At 39.8% G+C, this 15465-nt stretch overlaps 1 protein-coding gene across 1 annotated transcript in view; it reads right to left on the bottom strand.

Moving 5' to 3' along the window:
• Positions 1 to 6679: 6679 nt before the first annotated feature.
• Positions 6680 to 15465, bottom strand: part of znf326 (zinc finger protein 326) — a 35905-nt gene continuing 27119 nt past the window's right edge. Inside the window, exons 11-15 of the mRNA XM_059983860.1 lie at positions 12023 to 12170; positions 10404 to 10506; positions 9036 to 9166; positions 8434 to 8529; positions 6680 to 7448 (exon numbers count right to left, since the gene is read on the bottom strand). Coding sequence (XP_059839843.1) covers positions 7233 to 7448; positions 8434 to 8529; positions 9036 to 9166; positions 10404 to 10506; positions 12023 to 12170 — 694 coding nt within the window. The 3' untranslated portion in view covers positions 6680 to 7232. The remainder of the gene's footprint in view (positions 7449 to 8433; positions 8530 to 9035; positions 9167 to 10403; positions 10507 to 12022; positions 12171 to 15465) is intronic.

The raw sequence follows: 15465 nt of genomic DNA, 5'->3' as shown, positions 1-15465 counted from the left end.
ATATTTAAAATTATATTGCTGCTTTAAAACACTGGTTAGGTCAGATTTGGAAAACCACATTCAATTCTGGTTGTGGTTTACCATGATGCTGCTAGCATCAGCTGGCGTGCACTGTAAGGGCAAACTTGGGATGTTTGCTCTTCGGTGTTGGAGGCTGAACATAGACTTGACATAGGGTTATAAAATTATGAGAGGCACACAGTGCTGTACGTTTCTCCCTGAGTAGAAACATCCAACACCAGAAGACATGCATTGAAGATGACTGGAGAACATCCAAAAGAGATATGCAAGGTAGTTTTTTTTTAAAGAGTGGCAGGTGCCTGTAATGTATTACCAGGGGTGGCAGAAGAAAATATAAGAGGTGATTAAAAAGCTCTGATGCAGATACTGGAATAGGGACCATGTGCAGGCAGAAGGGATTAGAATAATAGCTTTTGGCTTAATTTGTTCAGCACAACATCATGGGCCAAAGGACTTTCCTATGCTGTACCATTCTGTTTTATCTGCACAAAATGCCTGCTAGCTTGATCATCACTGTAAATGAGTTTCAATGGATCCACAAAGCAAATCTGAATGAACAAAAAAGTCAGCCAGTAGTGATTATCAGTAAACTGACACTTAAAGAGCAAACCTTTCATATTTCTATCGTTCAAACCAATTGATCATTCCCAGCTTCCCAAGCTGGGGCTTTGTTTAGGGCGGGGGTCAGCAACCCGCGGCTCCGGAGCCACATGTGGCTCTTTTACGTCTGTGCTGCGGCTCCCTGTTGCTTTGGGAAATAATTGGTTGTGGCGACCCTTTTCCTGGCACATCTGAACCGACTCACTATTAGATAGCCTACGGGGGTTTGCGAGCACAGCTTTGGAGCCTCTGCGCCATGGGGGGCAGGTTGAGGGAGGCTTAAAAGTGAGGCTGAAGATTTCGAATAAAGTTTTTTCCTTCGACTGCAGTTACCGACTCCGTGTCGTAATTTTAGCGCTGCGTGTAGCACACCGCTACATGGTCAGTATTTAATTAAAATGTATTTTATGTTAGTTTGTTAGTTTTTGAAATGTAATTCTAAATTTGAAGATTATGGTGATCTTGTACAATCTAAATAAGACGTTGTGGCGACCCATTTCCTGACACATCCGAACCGGCTCACAATTAGCCAGCGCTCAGGCTAAGGGAGATAGCCTACGGGGGTTTGTGAGTACGTGCCTTTTGCAGCATCCGCACCCATGGGGGGCGGGTTGAGGGAGGCTTAAAAGCAAGGCTGTTTAGTTCGAATAAAGCTATCTTTGACTGCAGTTTACTGACTGCGTGTAGCAACCGCTACAACGTGTTTTTATCGCTGGCTGTCCAGAGGGGAGGTGCTGAAACGCTTTGTCGCGTGTCTGGAAGAAGAGAAAACTTTCCTGGGCAGCAAAGGGCTCACCTTTCCTGAGCTGGAACAGCCAGAGTGGCTGGAAAAGCTACACTTCATGGTAGACATGACAGCGCACCTGAACACGCTGAACACAGCTCTTCAACGGGGTAAGAACGTACAGCCCTGCACATGTTGGAGGATGTTTTGGCATTCGAGCGCAAGTTGACGTTGCTTGCCAGAGATTTACAGAAAGACACATTGTCTCACTTCCCCAATTTGAGAGAGTTCAAACAAGGTCACGACATGATAAATTCGGAGTATTTACATTCTGCAATCATTGCAATGCAAACATCGTTTGGGAAACGCTTCTGTGAGTTCAGAGAGGAAAAAAACACATTATCCTTCCCGGTCACTCCCCTAAGCATCGATCCATCCCTACTGAATACGACTGCATTGTCAGGTGTGAGTCAACCTGAACAAGTATGATAAATATTTTAATTGCCTATTATTTTACGTATATTCATATGTTTTCATTGTTCAGTGAAATAGTCCTTTTATTTTTCAGGTTGACAGCTGGCTGACGTTATTTTTGGTTTGCTGCTGGCGGCAAATTTAAGTTTGGCGTTTTTCATAAATACAAGAAGGACTCAAATAGACGTTGAGTATTTTACTTAAAAGTAACCTTCAACCCAACGTCTTTTTTTCGGAGTTCAAAATGTTTTTGTTGCATGCAGAAATGTAATTTCGTTTTCTCTGCAGGAGTTCATCAATTTCATAAATGCAACACATTATAGTTTGTTTATACATAGCATAAAGGCAAAACAAAACGTTGTATGCAGTGTTATTTCATTTTAAATGTCAAACGGGTTTTGCGGCTCCCAGTGTTTTCTTTTCTGTGGGAAACGGGTCCAAGTGGCTCTTTCAGTGGTAAAGGTTGCTGACCCCTGGTTTAGGGGAACACTCAGCAGGACCATCAAAACTTTGCTAATGTTTCAGCGAGACATTCAGTGGAAGATTAAAATCATTAAATCTATTTGTGCAAACTCTAATCATGTGTGCTTGCATACTTTTACAAAGATGAGACTTTACTTAGATGCCTGTATAAAGACTAACTTTATGTAATTAGATTGATGAAATGCAACATCCGCACTGACTCCTGACAAACTCTGGGCCATGGAACCTTCCGGATGGTACAGAGAATGTTAAGCCACACACAGAACCCCATGTAAACAGCAGAAGGAGCACATCAGCTCACATACCACCCACTGCCTCCTGTACCATAGAGAGCATCCTGACTGGTTGCATCACTGCCTGGAAACACCTCCACAATCTCTTCAGACACCTCTTTCAGAACCCCTGGGGTGTATCTGGTCCAGATGACTTATCTACCTTCAGACCCTTCAGTTTCCTAAGAACATCTTCCCTAGAAATGGCAACTTCACACTTTTGCCCCGATACTCTCAAACTTTCGGCATACTGCTTCCAGAGTGAAAAAGAATGCTTATTCAGTTCATCTGCCATTTCCGTGTCTCCCATACTACCTCTCTAGCATAATTTTCCAATGGTCCAATACCTATTTTCACCTTTTTTACACTTTGTATATCTGAAGAAACTTTCGGTATCTTCTTTAATATTATTGGCTAGCTTACCTTCATATCTCATCCTTTCCTTCTTAATGACCTTTTTATTGCCTTTTTATTTTAAAAGCTTCCCAATCCTCTAACTTTCCACTAATTTTTGCTCTATTATTGCCCTCTTTGGCTTTTATGTTGGCTTTGACTTTTCTTGCCAGTGAAGAAAAGGCTGCATCTTATGAATTGCTCCCAGAAATTCTAGCCATTGTTGCTCTAGCATCATTCCTGCTAGTGTTCCTTTCCAATTAATTTTGGCCAGTTCCTCTCTTAATGCCTCTGCAGTTCCCTTTACTCCACTGTAATAGTAATACATTTGACTTTAGCTTCTCCTTCTCAAATTGTCAAATGAATTCTCTCATATTATGATCATTTGTCTCCTAAAGGTTTCTTTACCTTAAGCTCTCTGATTCATGGCACAGCACCCAAACCAGAAAAACTGACCCCCTAGTGGGCTTAAGCACCGGCTGCTCTAGAAAGCCATCTTATAGGTACTCTGTTAATTCCCCCTCTTGGGATCCAACACCAACCTAATTTTCCCAGTTGTATTGAAATCCCCTATGACTATCATATCATCGCCCTTTTGAATGGATTTTCTATCTCCTGTTGTAATTTGTAGGCCACATCTTAACTACGGTTTGGGCGTCTGTATATAACTCCCATCAAGGTCTTTTTACCCTTGCAGTTCTTTAGCTCTACTCACGACTCAACACTGCTGATCCTGTGTTACCACTTTCTAACCATGCCATCCCTATGCCTACCTACCTGTCCTTTCAATACAATGTGCATGTTTGGACATTAAGCTCCCAGCTATGATTCAGTGATGCCCATAATGCCAATCTGTAAGCAGTGCTACGAATTCATCTACCTTATTCTGTGCATTCAAACTTAACACCTTCAGTCCTGTGTTCACCCTTTTCAATTTTGTCAGCCTTTTACGTTGCAACTCATCCGGTTGAGTGCAATTTTGCCGTAACAGCCCATCCTTGCTAGCAATTCACTACACCATGCCTGTTTGTAATTAACTACCTCATCTTCAGTACCATCTCTCCAGTTCCCATGCCGCTGCAAAATTAGTTTGAACAGTCCCAGACAGCTCTAGCAAGCCTGCCTGCAAGGATACTGGTCCCACTCAGGCTCAGTCATAACCAGTTCCATTTCTCGTACTCAGACATTCAGACACTGGAACAGTAATTGCTGAGTACTTTAAAAAGTTTTCAGAGACTGAGATTATCTGCAAATTTGACTATCACATTGATACTTAAGAAAAAAATTAATTTTTTGTGGTGACGAACATGGTATGACAGTACCACAAAGCAATAAGGGGAACAAATTTCAGAAGTCAGAGGTGCAAAGGGACTTGGGGAGTCCATCTGAAGGATTCCCTAAAGGTCAACTTGCCTTTTGAGTTGGTGGTAAAGAAGGGAATGGTAGTGCTGTGGTTAGCACAATGCTTTACAGTACTGGTGACCCAGGTTCAATTCCCAATGCTGCCTCTAAGAAGTTTATGTTCTCCATGACTGCATGGGTTTCCTCTGGGTGCGTCCCACAATCCAAAGACGTAGGTTAATTGGTCATTGTAAATTGTCCCATGATTAGGCTAAGATTAAATTGGGGAATTATAAGGCAGCACAGCTCAAAGGGGCTATTCTGCACTGTTACCTCACTCAATAAATACAATTCAGCATTAATTTTGAGGGGACTAGAATATAAAAGAAAGAATGCAATGCTGAGGCTTTGTAAGGCATTGGTCAGACTGCACTCAGTACTGTTAACATGTTTGGGGCCTCTTATCTGGGAAGGGACATGCTGACAGTGGGGTGGGTCCAGAGGAGACTCATGGGGTTGAGCAGCATTGGATGGCTCCAGGCCTGAACTCACAGGAGTTTAGAAGAATGAGAGTGAATCTCATTGAAGCCTGAATATTGAAAGGCCTGGAGTAGATATGGAGATTATTATGGGGAGTCCGTAACTAGAGGGAAAGCCTCAGAAAGCAACTATGTCTCTTTAGAAGACGAGTAAGAATTCCTTTACCCAGAAGGGAGTGAATCTGTGGAATTCATTGCTACATAAAGCTGTGAAGGCCACGAGGTCAGTAGATTGATTAGGGTGTGAAAGGTTACGCTGAGAATGCTGGAGAACGGAGTTGAGAGGGATAATATATCAGTCATTATCAAATTACAATGTTGATGGGCCAAATGGCCTAATTCTGCTCCATGTCTTATGATTAGAGGATAAAAATGGATAAATGACTTGTGTTATATTAAGTGTTAAGGTTACAGGTAGAAAGGAGATGAGGGGGAGAAGTAAATCAGCCATGATCAAATGGCAAAGCAGACTTTTATAGGTCAAATTGCTCAATTCTGTTCCTGTTTTATAAGAATTCAGGATCGAATTCAGTTTTATCAACATATAGCATAAACATGAACCAATTTTTAAAATAGGCACTGTTCAACATTCATTAATGATCCCCTTTTGTTGTAAAAATTGTTCCAAGGGTTTAGGATCATGCCCACCTGCTTATCAGCTCATTCCATAAGTTCTTATCCACTTAGATATAATCCACAATATGCTAAAAACCTTGGTCTAACTGATCCCTAAATTTTCAACACTGAAATAAATAAACTCACCATTCCTATGATTATGTATGCACCCAAATTAACCATGTATTTAGGGCAAATTTTCAGCGGTGCTAAGAAAAAAACTGGAAGCTAATTTTGGTTTAAATAATTTGTATGAGAACCCAAGGGTATGATCAGTCAGTTTGCAGTGGTTACAAAAATTAGTAGTGTCCTAATGAAGGTTTCAAGTTAAGTAGAGTGGGGGCAGCTGGAATTTAAAGCTGCACATGTAAGGTGATTCCCTTTGGGAGTTGTGACACATAATCAATGGCAGAAGCCTTAAGAGCATTGACATACAGGCAGACCTTGGAGTGCAAGTCCAATTTTGATAGCAGCAACACAGTTGGACACAGTAACAAAAACAAAAATAGATGGTATGCTTGGACTGAGATACTCAGTACAAGGCTGGGTGCACTGTGCTACTGTTGTACAAAGCATGTTTAGACCACATTTGGGGTATTGTGTACAGTGCTAGTCACACACTGCAAGAAAGACGTGATAGCAAGAGAGAGTGCAGATATTCACCATGATATTGCCTGTTGTAAGGAGAAGTTGGGTAGGCCAAGATTATCATCACTGAAATACAGGCGGTTGAGGAGTGGCCTTGCAGATTTACAAACCTGAGGGACATGGGGCAGAGATTTTTCCTTGTTAGAAAAGACTAGAACTACAGGAAACAGGCTTAAAGGTGAAGAGAGAAATTTTAACAGATATGAGAGGCAAGTTCTACCCTACACCCCAACCCCCACAAGTTGGGGAACATTTGGAATGAACTATCAGAGATGGTTGTACAGGACATACATTTAAAGAATGGCAATTAGACAGGTACTTGAATAGGAAAGGAACAGGGACACAGGAAAATGGGATTAGTGCAGAAGGTGAGCATAGTTGAGGTGAGACCAGAAGGGCCTGTTTAGTTGCTGTACATTTCTATGATGCTAACCCAGTTCAGCCTGTAAAGTCATGAATTAACATTTACACTTTCTTCCAGTTTTAATTAGTGCTAACTTGTTTACAAACCAACAGATTACATATCTGTGTGTATTACTCTAAATTTTCAGCATTTGCGGAATCTCGTATTTAAGATTATGTATCTAAAATTTTTTATTCCCATTAATAGCATACAACAGGCTTCACATCAGTGAAAAGATGATTAAGCCAAGCTTTCACTTTACAATGTGGGAAAACAAGCAAAACCTTCTTAATGTGAATCAGTAGCTAAGCAACAAATGTATTCCAAATGATTACAATAAGAGATTTTAAGAAAAAAATTGCATTGCCTCCTTGCCTTTCTAAACTATGCAACAATAAGCCAGGTTTCTAACAAGTTTCTAAACACTTGATGCACCAAAATGCAGAAATTCTTTAAAAGACACATTGTTCCATGTTTGAAAACCTATTCGAACATCTTTTCAATTACATTTTAAGTATTTCCTCCAATAATACATGGTTCTTTATGGAAAACTAATCACTAATCTGTTAACAAAAACAAAACATTAATAGACTTCAGAGAAAGCATTGTGATTACAAATTAGCCAAGGCATATCAAACCATCAAAACAACGCTTGTGAGGATAGTGGGGAAGCATCTTTCTCATTACTGCTGCACTTTCATAGAACCAGAATGAAGTTGCTACTGGTCAGCAGGCTCCCCCATCTCCGCTTCATTTCCCTCTTTCACTGGTGCCTGGTCATTTGGTTCATCTGCCTGGTATTCTTCCTCCTCTTGTTTCTCCTCCTCTTTCTCCTCCTTCTGCTGCTGCTGTTCAAGCTCTTGCTGCTGCTCCTGTTGCTGTTCCTGCTGTTGTTGCTGCAGCTGCTCTTGCGGATTTTCAAAAGGATTCTCACCCTATACACAAAGTTTAAAAAAGCCACAATATGACAAAGTCATAGGCTTCTACATATGCTAAAGACAGATTGGGCTGGACTAAGCCAAACATGCTGTTCTCCTGTAAGTGAATTTCCAACCTAAGCAAGCTTAATCCAATAGCCATATGATCCAGTCACTATTGGTGATGAACATAACCTCAACCAGAAAAGATATGGTATCCCCACCATCGCAAGTGAAGTTTCCCAATGGCCTTCAATGTGGACAGACACTGATTCAGCAGCTAATGGGAGTACACCAGGCAATTCTTAATCTTTCTTATCCAATTTTACAGATTGTTCTGGGGTTTCTGATCAAAACAAGGACTCTGTGGGGCATTTCAATACCATTGTCAGTGGAATAGAACATTGCCAGGCAAGCTGCTGAAGGGGTCTAGGCTGAAGCATAAATTAACCCAAGCTAGTATCTGATTAGCCTATGAAACAACTCCCAATTTTAGCACAAGTCCTTGCGAAGGACTTTGAAGGATAGTTAGTCGAAAGAGATGCATAGAGCTATTTAAGCAAGTAGATGAAAGAGCAGGGGATAGAGGGATGTAGACTACACTAGCTACACTGTCATTTTGGTCTGCATAAACACGGTGTGCTTAAACCAATTACTCAGTAGCCATAAAATAGATTGTAATATTTGCAGAAAATGTGAAATTCACCAGCACATTCACTTCTGCAAGCCTTAACATTAAATGAGATTAACTGTTGAGGAAACATTTGTCTGACTAGCAAATATACAACCACCTTTTTATCATTACTAGGCCAAAATCCTAAAACTGACTTTGCACCATTATTGGGAACAATGAACCCCTGAATGTGGCTTGATAGTCAAGGGAACAGAGGTACCAACAATCTTCTGCAGTTACATGAATAGAAAATAACAGACAATAGCAGTATCACCCACCATATTACAAAAATAATTAAGAGGTCCTACTTGTTATTACAGCAAAACTTACCTTAAGGAAGAGCTCAAATTTAGCCTTTACAGTTGGGTTGTTCAGCATGCTACTGGCTGTGAGGAGACTCTCCCTTCTAACTTGGTCATGATAATTCTGAAATAAAGGAAAATCAGCACTGAAAAAGTGACACAGGTTAAAAAAACTCTACCTGCACTTGAAACTTGAATGGTTATTGAGCAAAATTCTTAGAAGCACAGGCCATAATAAACTTAAGATTTAGCTTTAAATTACTCTAGTCTGGGCTATATACTAACATGCAAATAAAGCTTTATCCTTCAGACTAGTTTCTGCTCAACTGCTGTGGATTCCTGACCAAATAAAAGTAATTATTTTTAAAACATTTACAAACTTTCCCATCATCTTACCCTACATGTCCATTAAAGTGCTTTGTTTCTCCAAGCAAAATTAAGACTTCATTTCCCCCCACTATTTAAAACTAGTATATGATTTGCCACACAACGAACATTTACAAATCAACCCAATCTGCCTTTTTGACTATGAAAATTTAAAATAAGACTGAAAATATTTTAGGGATTTATTTTTATAGCTCTTAATTATGGGACCGAATACAATTAATTTTATCAAGGGGAAATATATACCTTCTTGCTATTGATATGTTCATTAGACTTCAAATGCTGCTGTACAGAGTGAAAGAGGCAAGGAATATAGGTGTTGCAGACAGCACACTGAACAGTTTCAACCTTTTTCATTTGATCATCTGAAGAAACACCTTAAAAACAAAGCAGAATCATTTTTTAATAAAGCAGTAAGTACTAAGTAATGCAACTAGAATACTTGAATTTCAAATGGATTTGGAAATTGTAAGGTCATTGAAGTACTGGAATCTGTCCTATAAAAGTACTCTGACCATGCTATGGACTGGAATATGAATATGGAATTCCAGCAGCTACAAGTAAATAGAGATGATTGTCAAAGCCAGGATGGTGTGCGCTTTGAACTTTTAGGATGAGCTGTCAAGAGTAGCTTAGGTGAGTAACTGTGATATGGTCCTCAATGCATCGAGTATCGTGAATATGCACATGGAAAGAAATTCAGAGCATTTTGCATTCAACTTCGGTTTTTTTTTTATACGCCAGGGAAGGTGACCCACAAAGGGAAATTGTGGAGAACAACATTATTTTAACTGAGTCTTTATTAACTATAAAAAGAAACTAAACATGTAAAATATACCTGATTACTTGTACACATTAGAATAATACCAAACATCTAAAAGCAGTTCAAAGGCACTTTGACAGCATTGGGCTCTGGATGGTAGCAAACATTTCCAACTAACATGGCTCCATGAAAATTATTATTTTAAAGTTGTGCCAGTTTGGCTCAAAAAGACCATAGGAGACAACAAACTCTGATAACTGTGTTTTAACATGAAGTTCAGTATTACGGAAATTTCCATGACATGTTCTCTCTGCAGCCATTTTTTTTATTCAGAATCAATGGAAGGTTATGTTCAAAGCTGTTCTGCAGTTACTCGGTCACTTGCGTTGCAGGAGTGCACATTCAAGTGCAGGACTTAGCAGGCCACAGGGGCCTGGTATGACCGTACACAGTGCTGAGATCATGCCACAGTATTGGAGATCCCATTCACATTACAAGGACTGATGCCAAACATAAAAAACTTATTCACTGACAATGTTGACCAAGTAATATACACTCCCATTTCCTCCTATTAGCAACTTTGCTGGTCTATAGCCTCTACTTAGATTGGCGCCAAATGCCTCCATGTCCCATATCCTTACCACCCAGACACTTAACAGATTAGCAAGAACATGGAGATAATGGTCCGGATCTACACTGACCAAACCACCACAATGGCAGTATTTTCATTAGAATTCAACAGGCAAGTCAACTTGCATTAGAATTGCTTGGGGTTAATCATTACTGCTCATCACTAGGATTTTAAAGCTTTGCTCTTGGGCTTGATTACAAAGATCCAATATGTAGCTTACCCATCAAAACATCCTTGGAAAGCTTCTGTGCCGGCTCCTTTTGTTCCTGCTGTTGCAGTTGTTTACGAGCTGCAATTTTCTTATTCTTGTTCACCATAGATGCCTAATACAAATATTGTTTTAAAAGTTAGAGATTTAGTTAAAAGGTCATGATAACAAATTTGAAGTTAGCAATGGGAAAGATTAATAGTCACTAGACCCAGTCCTCTGGCTTCACACTCATTTTTACTGTATTAAGTGCCCTCTCTTTCACACAAGTATAACCACATTCAGATTAAGTGGTAACACAGCCTCTGGAAAATAAAAACTATGGACTTGAATACCATAGGCAGTGTACACCTCAGTCAATACTAAGTGCTGCACTCCAAGATGCCCTTCAAATCTGGATCACATTACATTAATCCTGTAAATATCAATGAACCAATCAAAGAATAAGCTGCTGGTACGTTGGTCAAAATTCTATCCAGTCACACCACTAAAACATCCAAGTGGTCTAAACATTTTGGTAGAATTATGTACATACAAAAAAAATCAGAGGGTGTTTTACAAATCATTCCAATTCTACAATTACATTACTGACATAATTTTCAAGGCTCAATGGACAGGGTCAATTTACACAGTAAACTACAGCTTTTAACACTGAAGGAACAAATGCCACAGGCTGGACTTCTTCCACACAGATGACCATAAAGAGCTCCAAAGTAAAAATATCTGTAATTACACTGCTTAGTATCCAAGCAGTACTCTAGCCCTTCAGAACAGAGTAAAAGCACTGAACAAGACTTTCAGTAACATTTATATCCAAAGAAGAATTTTATTGGAAGACTATCTTAGATGAATAATGAATATCAAGAAACATTAATTCACTGGGTTATGTGAAACAGAATACAAAAACTCTAACTTAGCCAAATCCCAGGAAGTAATTAAAAAGGCCCTTCAAGCCACTCTGCCCAGCAACCTGCAATTTAACCCTAGCCTAATCATGGTGGGACGATTTGCAGTGGCGTCTACCAACCAGTACACCTTTGGACTGTGGGAGGAAACTGGAACACCTGGAGAAAACCCACGCAGTCACAGGGAGAACATACAAACACCTTACAGACAGCAGCAGTCTTGTGGTAGGGGTCAGCTACGAGAATTGTACTACTTAGACCCAAGCCAGAAGTTATGGTTTTAGAGGGTTAGGCACAATGGCCACTTCAAATAAGAGCATGATCCAACACTAATCTCTCAGAGATGAAGGAATGTAGCAAATCACCATTCAAAACAGGAAGAGCCAACAAACAAAAAGAATAACTTAATTATTTCACTGTTACTTGTCAAAACATGACTTCAGTGACACTGGAAAGTGTTGAAATGTACTACACAAATATACGCCCTAAACTTTTCAAGACAGTACATCTGTGCATGCTTAATTGTGCTAATCAATAATCAACTTTCATTCCACACAAGGTGTTGAACTAAGTTCCAGTGTGATAGGAGAATCATAGCTAATACACAAGCCACAAAGTTGAACATATAAGTTTGTGCTGAAACAAACTTAATGGCACCAAAACTGAATTTTATAAATACTAGCTTTTATCTTCAATTCTAAATGCTTTCAAAGAGGAATAACCTACATGAAGAAAATCTGCAGCTCCTTTGTCAAACTGAATGTTCTTTGCAATGAAATCCAGAGTTTCTTTATGGTATGGAGTTTCCAGGTGAGCCTCAATCTCTTGCTCCTCCGTAGTTCGAAACTTACAAAGGGAGCATGTAAATGCATTCCTAAAAAAAAAAGAAATTCTTTTCAGTTACACAACTTGGACAAAAATTTCCAGATCCTATAAATGATTGGTTGTAGATCAATTTGAAGGAAGAGGAAGTTTGTGCTTCCTATTCCTCAGTAGATTCTAATGCTTTTCTGGCTACATCCAGCCAAAATCTAGCTCTGGTTCACTATATTTTAGAAAATCTCAATGTCATGTACTCAAATACAGTTCATTAAAAAATGCAATATCTAAACTTTGAAAAGCTTTGTAATCAGTCCTCATCTGGTAACTTCAGGGTTTAATTTGTCTTTGATTGAAACAGAAGAGAGTGGAAGGGAGGGTTAGCAAGTCTGTAGATGACACAAAGGCTGGTAGAATTGCTGATAATGTAGGTTGTCATAGATTACAATGGGACATTGACATGACGCAGAGCTAAACTGAGAAGTGGCAAATGGATTTCAACTTGTAAATGTGTGAAGTGAATCACTTTAGAAGTTTGAATCTCAATGCAGTATATAGGATTATTGGCAAGATTCTTAGTAGTGTGAAGGAACAGAAGGATGTTAGGGCCCATGTCCATATATACCTTAAAGTTGCTACGCAGGTTGATTTTATAGATGAGTACAAGATGATGAGGGGAATAGATTAAGAGGCTGCTGGAGACTTTTCCCAGGGTAAAAATGGTTGATATGAGGGGGCATAATACTAAGGTGATTAGAGGAAAGGATGGGGAGTGTCAGAGTTAAGAGTTTGCTTCATATACACAGTGGTAGGTGAATGGAACACCCTCCTGGGACTGGTGGTAGAGGCAGATACACTAGAGGCATTCAACAAACTCTTAGGTTGTTCAAAAAAAAAATGGACGGTTATGTAGGAGGGAAGAGTTAGATTGATCTTAAGAGTAGGATAAAAGGTCAGCACATTGTGGGCCAAAGGGCCTGTACTCTGCTGTAATGTTTTATGTTCTTAACTCTCTCTGACACTTGCTTGCTGGTCACTACCTTCACTGTTTTTGACATCAAATTTCTCCAAGTCTTGACATTATCACTTTTATACTCTCTTCATTTTATTTCTCTGCAGGAGCTGCCTGGAATATTTCTGTACACACTGCAGTTATTCCAGTGTTGTTTCATTTTACCTTTACAACATTTAAGGACAAGCAGATGTAGTTTAACCTGCAACGAACTAGTGCTCACCACATCCACTCTCAACTTCAGGCAGTTAAACATACTGCTTAATTTTCAAAAATACATACTGACCAAAAGCAATTTCTTTATTATAGTTAAATTGTATTTGTTAAAATATATAATTAGTATTCAACTTTCCACATTTCAGGAAGTACAACAGGGCTGATTATTTTTTGGAAGTTAAATAGAAAGGACAAGAAATAACAAATTCACCTACAAATATGCAAACATGACTCTTGGAAAATGTATTCTTCATTTCCCCTAGTGCTTTCAGTAATAAATTCCAAAAACCCTCAGTTCATGAAATACAATATACTTTTAGTAATATTTCTAAAAATTCAATTTTCAAATCTAAATGTATTCACTCATACAATGTAATGTTTCAACTTAAGTACAGCTTTGACTAGCGGTTAATCCGATCATCAGAAGTTTGGAGCAGAGGAGACTTCAATCAGGTCCACCACCCAAGGATAAAAAAGGCAGTGTAATAAATATTTGGCTAATCAGTGTTTGGGATTAATTAGCACGAGCAAATTAAAGGAATGCAGGGGCAAACACAGCAGACAACCTCTTGAGTGGACCTACAGTGGTGATCTTAGGGCTTTAGCTCTTTGAGGCTTCACTCAAAGAAAGCAAAGGAAAGGAAAGCAAGTTTTTTTTCCCCCTTCTCTTCTTTATATTTTCTCCAGGTAGGTAGGTACAGGCAGGATAGCGCAAAATTCCACTTGCAGGCTGTGGGAAGGCAGGGAGACCTCCAGTATCCCTGACCACAACTGCCAGAAGTGCATCCAGCTGCAGCTTCTAACAAACCGAGTTAAGTTGGAGGTGGAACTGGATGAACTCAGGATGATTTGGGAAGCTGAAGGCCTGTGTCCTGCACCTTGATGCAATTACCTTTCTATATATCCTATGTTTCAACCCTTCAGCCTCCCAAATGGTCCTGAGTTCATCCATTTCCAAAGGTGCAGGACACAGGCAACTGGGTGACAGGAAGGGGAAAGGGGTGAAGGAGCCAGTTCAGAGTACCCCTGTGGCCATGCCCTTCAACAGGTGTATCACTTGAGATGCTGCCAGGGAAGGGGTTGGGGGAGAATGACCCAAGAGAGGAAAGTCACTGTGGTCGGGTATCTCTTGCACTCAGTCTGCCTCTGTGATTCAGGCAGGAAGGGGAAAGAAGAGGCGTGCTGTGGTGATGGAGGAGTTGTTAGCAATAACAAAATTCCCAGAAGGCATGTTGCCTCCTGGATGAGACATCTTAGATCGAGTCCTCGACCTTCTTAAGTGGGAAGGCAAACAGCCAGAAGTTGTGATCCATGTAGGTATCAATGACATGGGTAGGACGAGTGACGAGATTCTGCATAGGGAGTTCAGGGATTCAGGCACAGGATATATCTCTTAACAAGTAAGAAATATTCCAAAGGAAAGATGACACAACCATGGCTAACAAGAGAAGTCAAAGCCAATATAAAAGCCAAAGAGAAGCAATATAATTGAGCAAAGATTAGTGAGAAGAGGATTGGGAAGCTTTGGAATATGAAAGCTAGCCAGCCAATAACATAAGTATATTATTATATAATATATTATTATAATAAGTACCAACAGTTTCTTCAGATACATAAAGTGTAAAAGAGGTGAGAGTGGATATTGGACCACTGAAAAACGTTATCAGAGAGGTAGTAATAGGGAGGGACAACAAAATATTGGACAAATTGAGTAAGTATTTTACATCAGTCTTCACTGTGGAAGACGCTGGCAGTATGGTGGAAGTTCCATGTGTTGGGGGCATGAAGTACATGAATGTAATGCTCAGTCATTATAAGGCACTGATGATGCCTAACCTTGAGGATTATGAACAGTTTTGGGCCCCTCATCTAAGAAAAGATGTGCTGGCATTGGAGAGGGTTCAGAGGAGGTTCACAAGGATTCCAGGAATGAAAGAGTCACCATACGAGGAACATTTGATGTCTGTGGCCCTGAACTCTCTGGAATTTAGAAGGATGAGGGTGGATCTCATTGAAACCTTTCAAATGTTGAAAGGCCTAGACAAACTAGATGTGGAAAGGATGCTACCCAAGGTGGGGGAAGTCTAGGATAAGAGGGCACATAAAGGGGGTCCATTTAAAA

Source organism: Hypanus sabinus, chromosome 11 (assembly GCF_030144855.1).
Source record: "Hypanus sabinus isolate sHypSab1 chromosome 11, sHypSab1.hap1, whole genome shotgun sequence".
NCBI classification, from domain to species: Eukaryota; Metazoa; Chordata; class Chondrichthyes; order Myliobatiformes; family Dasyatidae; genus Hypanus; species Hypanus sabinus.
Note: the sequence above shows the minus strand (reverse complement) of the source record. Positions and strands in the feature narration are given on the sequence as shown.